The following is a 15,513-nucleotide window of genomic DNA, read 5'->3' on the forward strand; positions in this document are numbered from 1 at the left end:
CTGATGAATTTCAATATGTACAACTCAAAACTCTTATGCTTTGTATTTTGGCTGAAAACCTTAAAGGGAAATACAGCATAAATGTGAGTGCTGCATTGGATATCAAGAAGTCTTTTTATTAGAAGAAGCCTTTAGTGCAACCCTCCTCCCAAAAAACCAACTTACCTGTGTTTCATCATGAGTTTTGTGGTCATGAGGAAATAACACTATTGTTTATATTCTTCTTATGTCAATTACATTGATATGGACTTACTCTCTCCTCTTGGTGTCACTTCAGGAGTGACACTCAAAAATGATACATTTATCAGTCTCACTTGTCTGTATGGTGCTAGAGTATCAAAGGAAGATACTGAAATCATGATACCAGTGCAGTCAACCTGAGTTTCATCTAAATGTCTGAAATTCATTAATGGAAAGTCAACAGTAGTTCAAAGTTGGGCTCAAGTAGGAATGTAATCACTCTTGGGATAAGAAACCATTCTTGTTGCAGAGTGGTGTGTTTTGCAGTGGGTGTCTAGAAGATGCACACAGAACCTGGCTGCAGGAAGACGATGGGCAAACAGAAGTTAAGAATGCTTTTTTTAGATAAAACCATGATGTGGTTGTAGCAGCTCATTAGGCTTTCTATCTCGGTGTTAAGAATGGCTTTCCTTATGGTAGCATGTGTTAGTGTCACAGCAGGTATATTGTCTGTGTGGGAATCTCATGGGAGCTGAAGTGATAGGAAGGATGAGGTCATCTCTTTAACAACTGAGCAGTGTCATTTACGTTTCACAAAGTGAGTGGTTGCAGACAAATAGTGGGGGATACATTTGTTACAGCTGTACAACTTAGTTGTTCCTAGTAGATAGAGAAGCAAGTTGGTAATTTTAGAGAAATTAATAGATAGTTCCTTTTACTAGTCACTGTCCTCTAGAATCTATTTTCTCTCTCAGCTTGGTAAGGGAAACTTGTGCTGTAGCTTCTCCATAGCAACATAGGGATGAAAATTATGAGCAACTTTAACTGCAAGAATTAACAATCAGTTGAGACAGGAATTAACTCTAGTAACTCTTAACAGGTGCAGTGTAAGCGGTAGAGCTCAGAGAACTTGCATGGCTGGCAGAAGATGCACATGGATACACATGATGGAAAAAGATATATAGATAGGCAAATGAGGTTAATCTTAATGTAGAGAAAAGCAATTGGAAGGAATTTCAGTCTGCTCAGAAGCAGGAGATGCATTTCTGAATGCAAATAGTGTCTTTTGCAACCAGAATGAGACAAGGAGGATGATTTTTGGAGTAGCAATAGGATGTGGATTGTGAGGGAGAAGTAATGGGAAAGACTGGAAACATGTAGATATTATTGTTACCAATCTTAAGTTTGTTAAAATGATGCAACAGCAAGGCAGTATTGGGAGAATCTCCCTAATATATTGTCTGAGTTTTACAGAGGTGAAAGTAACATTCCTTATGCTGCTGAAGACAGGGAATTTTGAATAGGTCCTTACTGTACAGTTTTTCTAGCAGATGGTTACAAATAAAAACTTAAATAATGAGATTTTTCTTTGCCATATGCCTCACTTTTACTGGGATGTTTGAACTTCCATAGTCTGCAACTTTCGTATAGTTTGTCTTGTCTGCTTATGTTGGCTGCTTATATAACTTGATGGAACAGCACACTGATTAAAGGAGAAAAAAATTTACTCTGAACAACATTGGAACAGGCTGATGCCTCTTCTTTCAAGAGCTGGGCAAATAACTCAGTGTTAAATATCCATCAAATACTTCTCCAGTGGCTGTAGATTCTATTTTGAATATTCCTTTAGCTCAAGTTGAAAGGAGGGTAAAATTGTCATTGTGTTTGACTTAGATTGTAAGAACTAATTTTCTCCCCTCATGTATTTATGATTGGGAAATCTCTAATTTTTATAAGGCATGTACAAATGAGTTCAGCTACTATAGATTTTTTTAATATATAGCTATTAAATATATAGAATATTTAATATATAACTATTATAACTTATTATTAGTTATATAAGTATTAAAATTGTACATATTCTTTAGTCTGTGTAGTCCATTGGAAGCACATCTGTCTTCTGTCCTTTTTAACATACATGTCCTTGGAGCCATAATCACAGTCACCCTTTGTAGCTTGAGTATTGGGGAGAAAGAGCAGTGAACTCTTGTGCTGAGACAAGAACAGAGGATGCATTCAATAACGTTTGGAGAGCTTGCTTAAAATAGGGAAATCCTATTTTTAAAACAGCGTAATCAGGCTTTCTCAAATATAAGTACTTTATCTGTGTTTTGGAAAGATAGGTAAATGTTAGGGTCACAATTTTGCTCTGTAGTTGGTTTTTTTTTAATACCAATTTGGATTGGCATTTATTTAAAGTTGTTGTTGGTTTTCCCTCCCTCCTTTTTTCTTTTTTTTTAAGATTAGTAATTAGTATAAAAGTAAGGATTCTCATTGCCACCATCTATTGCCTGTGGCTCTGACCAAAGCAAGATGTTTTCTCACTTGTACTACATGACTATGTTGATGTGAAGTCTTCTAAAACTTCTCTTGGAACTTCAGTGTCTTTACAGTTCATGGAATTCCACTGCAGTTTTACAGACTAATTCTGCATTTGTGGGCAAATCATGCCATCTTCACATGGATTGTTGGAGGAGTTGTAACAAGATTTTAAATTATAAAAATAGTGGTTGTTTATAGATTATGCTTCAAAATTTACTTAAAGAAAACTACTGAGCAGTTTTCTGTTCTTAGTATTCTGCATTCAAACTTTAACTGAAAAGACAGACTTTTTTTCCTGTAGTGATTTAATGTCTGAATTATATGTGGCTAAGTTGGGGGATTTAAAACATTAAGGATTTATATGCAGGAGTTTTGTTCCCCTTTGCCCCTCTTCCATTCCTGCTTTTCCTCTTCTGTGGTTTTTGTGTTTACTGTGGAGTTCCCTAAGGTTTTCAATTTTCCAGTGTCTTGTTCTCTCCAGAACTCTCCTGAGTTGTCTTCTTGCAACAGCTCCTGCAGTTCTTCTGTTTGGTCGTTTTCTTTTCAGATGCCCTCACTGACTCCCAGAGCTGGGACATTACCCTAATTGTGAATTCCCACACCTTGATGTAATACGTGCAAACTGAAGTTGATACAGATGATGATGATGTTGATTGCCAAGTACATGTGCAGATATGAAACTTTAAGTTATTAAACTGCTGGGAGTTGTATAAAATTGTTAATTGGAGCAATAGCGGTAGTTATGCTCAATATCCTTTTTGTTCCTTGATTTCTTGAGCTTCCCTGTAAGACTTCTAAGGCTTCTTATATCTTATGCTTGAATATAGATCTAAAGGAGAGGACAGTCACCCATGAAACATCAGCTTCTCACCTTATCTTCATTTCTACGCTATGTTTACAGGGCAAGAGTGAATACTTTTATTCCATTTGATCCAAACTGGATAAAGCTGAATATGCAGCCTTGGTACATGCACGTATGTGTGCATGTAACTATTTTTTTGGTTATAAAAATGTCGTGAGGGTTTTTTTCTTTGTTTTAATCTGAATCTTGTATGTTAAAATTCTTTGTGTGAATTTGCCCTTCATCTCTAGTGTAGTCTGTTTAGGTGTGTGTTGCAATGTAATGCTTTATTTTATGTTGGCATTTTCTCTTGTGTAAAGCAGTAGGTTCCAGCCTGTTTACCATTTGCTTTGTCATTAAGTGACTACACCATGGGGAATGTCTGGGTTCAAAGTCAATCTCTGAAAGCCTGAATTACTGGAAGGGAATTAACTGTGTAAGCATGTCCTTAGTAGTTTAAAAGTGAAATTACTGTTAAGTCTGTTTGCTTAGCTATACAGATTAACATAAGCTACTGTTTCTTTTATTTTATAGTGGCGTTTATTTTCAACTGGATTGGATTTTGTTTATCCTTCTGTATAACAAATACTATAGCTGGAAGGTATGGTGCAATCTGTGGATTTGGTCTCTCCCTGATCAAATGGATTCTCATTGTACGGGTATGTTTCTTGATTCACAGTGTACAGACTCTGTTTGTAGAACAAACCCATCACAATTTATTCAAGGCTATATGATAAGAGAATTAAAAAACAGTATGTTAAATGCTAGTGCTTAACAGAGAGCCTAGAATTTTCCTAACTTTGTCTTTAGAGAGAATTTACTTGCTATATAATATATGCTTACTAAAGATGAAGCTTAATCTATTTTTACCTGACATAGCATTTGATGTTCACATTTCCACTAAAATAAATGCAGAATGACTCATTCTTTGCACAAATATTTAAAAGTCTAGAGGAAGTGGAGCAAGTACCTAAAATATCACTGGTATTATAGCGTCCTATATGAAAGATTTATAAATGTCTTGGCCTGTTGGGAAGGAATATCACAAAACATTTCTTCCTTACATTTGATTCTTCTATTCCTTGTAAGATACCCATCAAATCAAGTCAAAATTAAATCTGAAGTTAGTCACATTTTTACCATCTTACATGTTGGATTTCTTGATATTTTCACTGCAAGACTAGATACTTTTCTGGAAGGTGCATTAGCCAAATGGAAGTTACTTAGCTGACTAAGTGGATGCTAGATGAAACGTAATGATTCTTTCTGAGCCTGAATTCTGCGTATCTGAGACACAACATTTAAAATCTCATCTCTTTTAATGAAGAAAGAGATCTTGGATGACTTAGTTATCTTTTATGTTCTGCCAGTGATTAGTTGTTTTTTTTTTTAATTTTTTTTTCCCCTTTGTGCGTGTTAGTAACTGAAGTTGATTTGGTCTTAGCACGATAGTACGAAGATAGTAGAGAGATTGTGTGGTCCTTCTGGGACATGTACTGCATCCTTCTTGGAGTTTTTTTTTTTTAATTTCCTTTTTGGTCCTTTGGAGCAGGGGAATGCTACTGGACCAGATGTAATTCTGGTGTGTTTGTTGGAATTCAGGTGTTGAGATGGAATTTATCTTAATGGAAAGAAAAGACATGAATTTTTCAACTATGCATGGGGATATTTTAGCTTGCCTTGAAGCATACTAATCAGAGGGCAGAACTTGCTCATTGTGTCAGTTTTATTATTCCTCTCTGCTTGAAAATGTGCTCATAACAAACACAAAAATTAATATGTGCTAAACTTCCTGAAGAATTACTGTGTTCTAGACTATAATTAAATAGGGTTTTTTATATAATGTTTTATAATGTTTTTTTCTCATAGTGAAGATTACCGTATTCCTGTGTTGCCTCCCTTCCTAGAGACAATAGAAGAAAGCTGATGAGGTGTATGTTGACAGTTGTTTTAATGGTGACACACAAGCAAGCATATGTGCACAAAGTGACTTTGTTTCAAACTCCTCCAAAGGCTTGTATTGCCCTTTCTCACTCAGGTTCAGTAGTACAAAACGTTATAGTGACTAAACAGCCTGAGTTCACATATACTTTCTCTATCAATTTTTACTGGGTGTGGCATGGATGGAGAGAGCCTGGAGAATAAAAGCACAGTTTTGCTGTTGGGGAAATTCTACAACCATAGCTGATTCTACCCGCAGAGAGTGTGAGAGTAATGCACATAGGCCAGTATTTGATTGTTGCAGTAAATCTTCTTTCCAACTAAATGAAGTTGTAATTTTTAAAAAAGAGTATTGAGATATATATATATATATCATAGAATCAACCAGGTTGAAAAAGACCTTCGAGATCATCATATATGTGTGTGTGTGTGTATATATATAGAGAAAGAGAGAATTGAAAATACTGGTTATCAAGTAAGATGGAATTAATATTGTTATCAAAATCCCAGGAACTGAGTATTTATATGGGGATAATGTGAATACCAACTCTTTAATTGAACTTAATAGTTCTGTTTATTCATATTTTTTTATTGGATTGATGATAGAAATGAATACAATACAGGATCAAACCCTCAAATAATTCACATGATCTGGCTTTATTCTAGGGAAAACATGTGCATTAATTGAAGAAAAAAACAACTATATCTAGAGGTTTTAAAATATCTTGGATTTTTATCTCGTTGCATGTGTGGCCCAGTATCCACTCTTTCTTCCCCCCCTCCTTTTTTTTCCCCCCCCCCCACTTCTTGGTTGATATACTGAAGTGTCCTAGAAATGGCAAATAGGAAGCACTCTGGCAGGATGCAGTAAACATACTGAATGATATCAGAATGGAAGCATATGAAAAATGTACAGAGCTACTAAGTAGATTATTTTATTCCTTCTGGCAACTTTTCACACATCTCTCTGTTTCTACTCGTTATGTGAGTTTCGGAGACATTTGATTAGCCTTTTTATCAGTGAAGCATGAAGTCTGGAGTCTGGTAAAGGCACAGATACCTGTCTCCAATACCATCACACCCTGCCCTCCAGCTGCCTCGCACATCACAGGGAGGACAAAACTGTCTACCATGGTCACTAACAGGAACAGCTGAAATGCCACTTCAAGGTTCATTTAGTTGTGTTCAGCTCACTGCTGGGAACTGAATGCTGGTTTGAAAATGAAAAGACTTTAATGAGTTGGGGGTCTTTATGGGGCTGGTATTCTTGGCAGCGATTAACAGTAGGGGGTATACAGAAGGTCAAAAGCTCTTCTTTTGAGGGGTCAGAAGAACATCCCTGTCTGATAAGATTAAACTAATGTGGCTTTTCGTGTTAATATCTAAAGCAGCAGGCTGCTGTAATGTGTTTGGGATGGTAGGCACTGGGGGGAAAAGAAGAAAATCAACAAGTGGCAATTCATTTTAACAGAAAATGTAACATGACTAGCAAGTAATACAAGGGTTTTTTTCATATATATATTCTTTTATATACACACACACACACACAAACGCATGCGTTTTTTAGATATTTTAAATAACTTTGCCACAGACCAACTGACGCTGGATGAGTTCTTTGTGTATTAAACTGCTGCACAAATACCAGTTTTGCATTTTAGCAGGATGCCTTTTATTTAAATTTGCTCTTTCCTCCATGCTTTCTATATTTGTGTAGTGTGTTAAATGTGTCTTAGTCATCTGTCTTACTACGGCTAAGCCTCGTATGAATTTCAGTTTTCAGATTATTTTACTGGATATTTCAATGGACAGTACTGGCTTTGGTGGATATTTCTTGTACTTGGTAAGTGGCAATTGAATTCATTTATGTTTTGATGTGGAGGTATTCAAAGATGAATCATGTCATTGTAAGTAAGAGTTCTGTAACATGTTTAGCTATGTGTTTTTCTTTACCTGCTGATAGTTTTGTGTGTTGTTTTTATTTCCACAGTATTCACAAGGTTATTGGTTACCATAGTGGTGTTATTATGTGAACTGCGGACTATTCAAATAACCTTCAACTCAAAAAACTTTGCTCTGCATGAGTGATTATGTATATAACTGAGACTTGTAATTTATGCTTTTTAAGCTGCTTCTGCTGATCTAGGGGTGCAGAACTGTGTAACAAAATTTTGTTTTTTATGTAGAGTACATACAGAAAAGTGAGTGATATATACTTAAATGTATAAACCTGTATGTCAAGTATTAAATTTTAAGAATTGTGACTGATCTCAGGAAGGTGGAGTCTGATATTTTGTGCACAGGTCACAAAATGTCCTTTTCAAGTCCTTTGAAATGCATACTGCATCAGTAATTTCTCAGTAGGATGAGAGAATGGCTTCATGCTTGCTGATCACAGTGCTCCCATGATGTCAGCTTTCTCTTAAGAGGTCTGTCTTCCCGTGTTCAAAGTCTTAATGTGCATCAAATTCTGCTCTTCTCTCTGTTTTTAGTGAGGATATACCACACCCCAAGCACTATACCTTTTCTCCTACTGTGGATTTTGTAATTTGAATATGGCATCTGAAGTTATTTTCTTTTACAGAAATGAATGCTACTATCCGTTTTATTTTCTGTTTCCAGCTCTGGAAGCACAGTAAACTGTTGCTGATTCAGTAGGTGGCACTCTTCCCTTTGAGTCAACTGACTTAAATGGCTAATAGTGAATGTTAGAATGAAATGCTGAGTAAATTAAAAAAGAAAAACAAAACAACCAACACTGAGATTTTGAATGTTTATGACTCCTTATTTATCTTGAAAGAAATGCCAGAAGTCTTAAAGGACATTACCGTTATCTGCCTTTTAGTAGTGTTTGAGGCCATTCATCAAACTTCCTAATACTCACCTTGCTCTACTGTTGTGCACTTTATAGCTTGAAATATGTAGAAACTGCAAATATTCAACACATCACAGCATCAGTCCCTTGAACGCTTTCATATTGTTTGAGGTGATTGTGTTGAAGTAGGAAGTAAAATTACTCTTTGCAGGCACAAACATCTCCAGTTAAGACTTTGATTAAAAACAAACCTTGTGGTGCCTGAGATTGAGGTTTGACACTTTTTTTCACTAGGACGAAAATATTGTGTTCTTTCTCAACACCTTCCCCCACCATGTCTATGGAAAAAGCTATAGCTCTTCTTTTCACTAGTCTTTTGCAGCACATGTTCAGAAAGAAGCTCACTTTAATTTGGGAAAGCCTTATTTTCAGTCTAAAGTGTTTGAGGATTTTTTTTTTTAAATCACGAAGTTTAGGATATACTTTGCAATAAAAGGTATTCATCCAGCAGTCAGTGTTCCCTTGTCTTACAAATGTTTTGCATGAAATATACCAACAATGTTTTTAAACTGATAAAGTGGATATACCAAGATTGCTGGAACATCATAGAAGGATTTGACCCAACAAAGCTACTTAGCAGGACATGAAGGAGTTATTATCATGCCATGGGAACACTGCCAGCCAGATCTGCGTTTTGTTGGTTCGGATAAATTTTCCATTAGACCACGTGAAGTAGCATGTCCAGGATCTCTTCAGAAGTGAATGAGTTGTAGTCTTTTTTTATAGCCCTTTGACATACTTGAGTCCACCTACTGCCATCTGCTCTCTTCTGGTGTTCACCCATCGGTTTCTATTCCCTTTCCTTCTTTCAAAATCTGACCAAATCTGCTAACACGTCACAGAAAAGCGAAGTGGTCGATTTCCTAGGAGCTGTCATGTACAGTGAACAAATTGGAGAGAGACAGTTCAAATTTTCAAATTTAAATGTTAGCCAGTGTTTCTTTTTGAGGAACACAGTGTAAAATGGGATGGTTTTTTTTCCTTCCCTAAAGAGAGAAATATAAAATATGGGTTGAACTTGGACTGGTTTTCCAGCATGTGTAATGCAGAAAATATGCTATCAAACACCTTAAGAGCGGCCTGCCCTCATTTTGCTGTTTCAGCTGCTTTTCAGTTGAATGTGGGACTACCTCTGGTAATGTCTGGGCAGCAGCTTTTCCAGTAGACTTGTGATCCACATCTTACGGCTTTCCTCTCTGTGCAGAATTCGCCTTAATCACAGAAACATGTCTGACTTAGGTCAAGTTCCCCTAGTTAGCAGATCATTCTCTGTCATTTTATTGTTTCTCTGTCTGTCCTAATGAAACTTTGGCTTAAAAAAAAAACACAAAAGGAAAGTTAAAAAAATCGCAAGCAAAAAGCATTTACAAAAGAAATTATCATAGCAGAAAATCAGGGACTCATCCAGGACAGCAGAAAGAAATAGCATCATGTAGGAAAGAGGAAAGAATTAAATCCTTTGCTAAACTTGTTAAACCTCAGTTTGAATTTTCCTTTGAACTTTTGGAATCTTAATACATACGTGTATCTATACACATAGGCATATATCTCCAAGATACTGTTGTTGCAAATGAACTTCTCTGTGACTAGTGTGTACATTTCTTAGCTGAAATTTGCTTTCAAATGCAGTTAAATGTAAGTATTTTAAAACAATTTTAAATGTGGAGTTAACAAAAAATGTTGTCTTAACACATTTTGAGTAATTTTCTCTGACAGTTGCTCTTCTTCCTCTTAGAGAAGTGTTTTTTCCTGAATGGTTAAATCTCAAGTCATAATCTACCATATCTTAGTACTGGCTTGCTTCTGGAGCAATCCCTACCTTCTGTCTTCTTTTTTTTAAACTCTTTTGACTTGCAAGATGATTATCTTACACATGTCTAGAGGTACATTTTGTGGTTCAGGTAGTCTTCTAGCACACTAGTAATTTATTTTGAGTATTCTAATTGAAAAGAATGTGCAAATCATATCCTTTTGTTTTTCAGGGTTTTTTTCTTCATTCTAATTATTTTCATACAGTCTTTTTAACAGATGATAGTTGAACCCAGAATAAGTGTAAAATTTCTGGAAAATTTTCCATAAAACTGAATCCTCATCACAAGATAAAAGCTGACTTTTTTGTTGAATTTCTGAACGATACATAAAGACCTTGCTTTACTTTGTATAATCTAGGTTTAAAAAAATTATGTTAAAAAAATAACATGGGATAGTGTGTACTTATGTTAATATACTTTATTTTGTGCATTTTCTACACTTTCAGGACTCCTCTTGTTCTTTCGAGGCTTTGTTAATTATCTTAAAGTCAGAAATATGTCTGAAAGCATGGCAGCTGCTCACAGAACAAGATTTTTTTTCTTGTACTGAAGGTAAGCATCTTTTATCTTTCCCAGGAAAATGGAGACGAATGAAATATTAAAAATAAATAAACTATTGTCACAAAACAGCAATTACATGTTTTTTGAACATCTGTCATGAATATTGCATATATTCTTCATGGACTCGGAGGTATGTGAAGGCTCTTATTTGTAAGTAAATAATGCATCTTGTTGCCTCCAGTACTCCCTTGAACTAATGTTCAGTAACAAAAATGAAGAGGAACATTTTTTTTTTTTTCCAAAGCAAGAAACAGTATCTGCCGCCTGTCAGGATACTGTCCTTTGTGTTGGAAAACTGGCTTTAGTAGTCAACCTGTTGTCAGCAAGTTTGGAAGCACTAATCTGCTTGCATATTAAATCTGATTGACATGGGTTTGAACATGCAAACAATAGATGAGCATTGTCTCTCTTTACACGACTGGATTACGACAGTCATGTACAAGTATGATTATTGTGTATGCAACAATGTGCTTTATGTACCCTTCAGGTAGCTGACTAATCAGTCTGGCACATATCCACTCTTTTTTTTTTTTTTAATACTTTTTATCCGTTAAGTGGATTTATTGGACTTCACTATGTAACTTCAACCAGGGGTCTTTATTTATGTTCAACTTTTTTTATTTAAATTGCATGATGAGATAAATTTAAGCTTAGAAATAAGTACTGCAGCATTTTCATTGCTCTGCACTTTGCAAAATGCTTAAAGACTGTTTCGACTTACCTGAGAAGCTATGTTTGCTGTAAAAAAAAAAAAAGTTTGTGTAAATTTTCTCCAGGATTGATCACAGGATCAATATTAATTAACCAGCAACACATTATTGAAGCATGTAAAAAAAAAAAAAAGGACTGTATATGTCTAAAAAAACCTAGTTCATTTTATTCCTTTTATATGAGACAGTGATATATATTTAAAAACAGGTAATGATGAGTATCTGTGCTATACAATATGCACTTGATCATGGAAAAATCTGTTAACTATAGCATAATATTTCTCTTTCATGTGCCATTTTGTCAAAATTATGTAGTAAGTTAATTAACTGAGGCATATATTGCCTTTTAGTAACCAATCTAAATTAGCAACTACATGGAAGTATTTCCTTCTTGCAATAGTTACATATGACTTCTTAGTGCTGTGTATAATCTCTTCAGAATACTGAAATTTGTAGAGACAAGGCTGAAAATATCCGTTAACTTTCAGTACAATAAAGTTTTAAAATGCTACTTTTAAAAAACAGTTGTTGGGACTAAACGGTCTTTGAGAACTGTAGCTTGAAGAAAATAATGAGTGTAGGATAATGTCGTCTGGGATTCCTTGCTCTTCTGCAGTTAAAATTCTGCTTTGGGACAAAACAGTCTTTAATCCAGCATAAACTGAAGTTAATGAGTTGTCCTATCTAAGTTCAGTGGCTTTGAATTTTTCCTTTACCTGTCACCACCACTGAGATGTATAGGTTGTGGGCTGATAAGATCTGTGGAGTGTTTGTAGAGCTGATATTTACAATATTTACAATATTTATAATATTTATAAATTTATGTTTTTGAAGCATCTTAAGTACTGAAACAGGAAGTTCAAATTAATGGCTATCACACTATAATGTCCTTATTCTTACACAGACAGGTAGCTTCATCTACAGTGACTCCTCTGCAGTGACTATTAGTTTTAATAAATAACAAATACAGTTAGAAAATATTCTCGGTTATTCTTTTGAAATCATAACAAAATAACAGTAAAGTTTTGGGTTTTTTCTCCCATCTTGACATGGGGGAGTAGGAGGCTGCTGTTTTGCTGAAGTTCAGGTTTGCTAGTCACTTAGCAATGCTATTCTAGTGGATCATGGGTGGTGAACTGAAGTACAACTCTTTCTTTATCTCTAGACAGCATCGAACAGACATTCCTTTCCAGTGCTGGTGTGAAACTTCCAGATGATGTGTAACCCTCCGAGTTAATAAGACAGAAGACTACTAAAACAGGAAGACAAATTAGTGAAGATATGGCTTTAAGAATGAATGACAGGATGCTTTATGCTCAAATACCAGTTCTGGTCATTCTAGTAAATATTTATTATTGCTGCCTTTTTTTTTTTTTAGCACATTTGTATATGTGCTTATTAAAAAGATAATATTGAAGTAAGAACAAACTATCTGTAAGTATAGATTAGGTACAGTCAGACTCAATCTGTGCTTGTTGTGTCTGAAAGATTTAAGTGGTAACTTGTTTCACAGCTTCTATGTACCACTGACTTGGTGATCTGAACTTTTGAGTACAATGAAATGCATTAAATGATTCAGATTAACCAGTTCAGACAATTTTTTTTTAATATAATTTAGATTCATCTAATGATTGTATAGAACATTTTTAAGTTTACTAAACCCCAAAGTTCCTTGTTGTCACAAACTTGTATTCACCAGTATTTTATCAAATTCAAAACAACATACTGGTTTGCTTAAAAATTATAGGCTTTGAGTTCCCTGTAAATAACTCTACATAAATGACTGTTGGAATTGCTTCTTAGGAAATATGTCAAAATATATTTTGAAACAGCATATTCTCTAAATTTTGTTTAATCTTAGAGCTATATACATATTTTTTGTTAATTGGCTATTAAGGGTATAGTTATTATTAGATGTAATTTTGGAGGTTTGCATTCTTGAGTTCAGTATAAATACAACATCCACACTGAGGGCTTCTCAAAAAAAAAATCATATCGCTGTCTTATAATGCTTGTTTAGAATAAATACTTTGTCATTTCATAAGAATAAACTAGTTTAAATGCAAGGTAATTTGGGAAATAATCTATGAGGGGAAAAAATATTTCAAAGCTCTGAAAGTAGAAAATGTTTGTTGCACCTCTCCCAGTATTCATTTAAGGTATACCATTACTTTCTTATAAATATCATCTCTTTAAGGGGTACTGTCTACTGTTCATGCATGTGTGGTTTCTTTTAAAGTTTATGAAATTTATGCGTCTCATTAAGTAGAAGAATACATCTCTCAGTCCTTTGTACAACTGGAATCTCAGTTGCAAAAATGCATTGGTTGTTGGTTGCACCTTTGAGGGGAAAAAAAATACAAATACTTTCCTGCAGTTTTTCTTTTTATATTAGAATTCTACCTTTTTATTACTAACATTAAAGCCAGTGGGGTTTGTTGTGTTAAGCTAGTTCTGTATTGACTTTTGTATCTATAATGAATGTTTAAAATATATGTATGTAAACTGGTCACATTATTTTCCTAATCTTTCAGAGATACAGATAGTGACTAAAATTTTAGGGGCACCTCTACTTCTCTATGGAAAGAAGAGAGTTAAATATTATGTTCAGCATCCTATTGGGATTTCCTTCTAAACTTATCTGTTTTTCTCTGTTACTTTGCATCCACTGTCCAGATGAAAAAAAAATGGATAATAAAGCATTGCTTTGTTTTGCTAATTAAGACGATGTTTTGGGGGATTTTTTGTGTACTTCATGATGAAAAATGCACACTGCAGTATTTGTGTCAACATGTAATTATAGAAAAATTACTTGGCAAAATAGGTGCTGACCAATCCTCTCTTCTCTTTCTCATCTCATATTTTATGTGAAGAAACTGTTAGGACACTTCTTTTAAGAAGTTAATGCGACTCTGCAAGGCATGCAGTATCGCCTCATTTTCTGTGCTTACCAATATCAACTAGTACTATCTTCCAACTATATCAATTTTCCCATATTATTAAGTAGCAGACTTCTGATAGAATTATTTCAGTTTGGTCCACTGCACTCTACAGAAAGCTTTATACAGATATTTCGTGTACTACCTTGGAAAAATTGTCATTTGGACAGAAAGAATATGTAGAGTTAAAAACGTACATGTTATCTAATCCTTTCTGGTTGATGCAGCAGTTTGGAAGCCTGAAATCTCATCAGCAGGAGGAAGGGAACTGGGACACTGTTTTCAAAGACTCTGCAATCTATTCCAGATGTGTCAAATGCTGCATATTTTCCTTGCTATTTCCTGTGAGCTCGGTTTGGAGCAGCTGGCTCTGTGGTTTAGAGACACCTGGCCAGCTTTTCTTTGTGTCTTGTTGGGGGCAGGGGGAGAAGCTCCAGTATCACAGTGAAGTTGACTGTAAACAGATTTTGTATCAATGCAAATAAATATGGCTTTGAAACTTGGGGCAAAAACAGCTGAAGGAGGAAAAGTGAGGAGAGAAAATTCCATTTTATTTGAGCAACAGGCATTAAAATAATTTTTCTAGTTTTGTCACCTACTTTTATTGATGTAGACACCACAGGAAGATTGACATCTTATATATGATTTAGATAGCCTGTGGGCTGTTTCAGAAATGATCCATGACTCACACTTCAGTCTTCTTACAGAGCAGAGGTTGTCTCCAAGCTTCCGCTTTGCTGTCTCATCCTAGAGTATGGACACAGTCCTCATCTTGCAACACCTTTTAACCTGATTTCAACACCCTACTCTTTCTGTATCTGCTTCCCTCCCTTTGAACAATGACAACAGGTGAGGAAAAGTGGCTTTATTCATGTGTTACCATAACATCAGAAGCCTTTTAATCTCTTCCACATTTTGAGAATGTTTTCCCATAATACTCTACATTAGTTCCTCCTGTGTTGTTGTTTGCGTTGTTCACTTAAGCAAAAAAGTTCATCTCATGGAATAACTATACCTTCCTGGACTTTTGAAGAGAAGGTGAATAACCTCTGGTATGGAAACAAATATCTGTCAATAAGGAAAAGATATATTCCTATCATGCTAAAACACGATTAGCATATGTGCACATTCCGCCCAGAAACAGTGGAGTCCAGTGTATTGTTTTTTCTGTGTACATTGTTCTTTTCCACCATCCCGAGATATTTACCTTTTTTTTTTTTTATAATTCTGAGGATACTTTTACCACCTGTATATCCTCTGATTAGCATATGCTTTCCAGTTCCACATCCCTTCTCCTTTCTCTGTCCACTGGCTATACGTCCAGCAAGGATAGGCA

The 15,513-nt window shown here is 35.1% G+C and overlaps 1 protein-coding gene across 3 annotated transcripts in view; it reads left to right on the forward strand.

Annotated features, from left to right (window-relative positions):
* The window catches only part of NDFIP2 (Nedd4 family interacting protein 2), a 45,982-nt gene extending 32,021 nt beyond the window's left edge, over positions 1–13,961 (forward strand). For 2 of the 3 annotated variants that reach the window (XM_064645977.1, XM_064645974.1), the window contains 4 exons: positions 3,878–4,002; positions 7,058–7,124; positions 10,414–10,519; positions 12,404–13,961. In XM_064645977.1, the coding sequence (XP_064502047.1) occupies positions 3,878–4,002; positions 7,058–7,124; positions 10,414–10,517 (296 nt within the window). In that variant the 3' untranslated portion in view covers positions 10,518–10,519; positions 12,404–13,961. The remainder of the gene's footprint in view (positions 1–3,877; positions 4,003–7,057; positions 7,125–10,413; positions 10,520–12,403) is intronic. The other variant, XM_064645975.1, reaches the window with a different exon arrangement.
* The last annotated feature ends 1,552 nt before the right edge of the window (positions 13,962–15,513 follow it).

This window comes from Pseudopipra pipra, chromosome 2, assembly GCF_036250125.1.
Source record: "Pseudopipra pipra isolate bDixPip1 chromosome 2, bDixPip1.hap1, whole genome shotgun sequence".
NCBI lineage: Eukaryota > Metazoa > Chordata > Aves > Passeriformes > Pipridae > Pseudopipra > Pseudopipra pipra.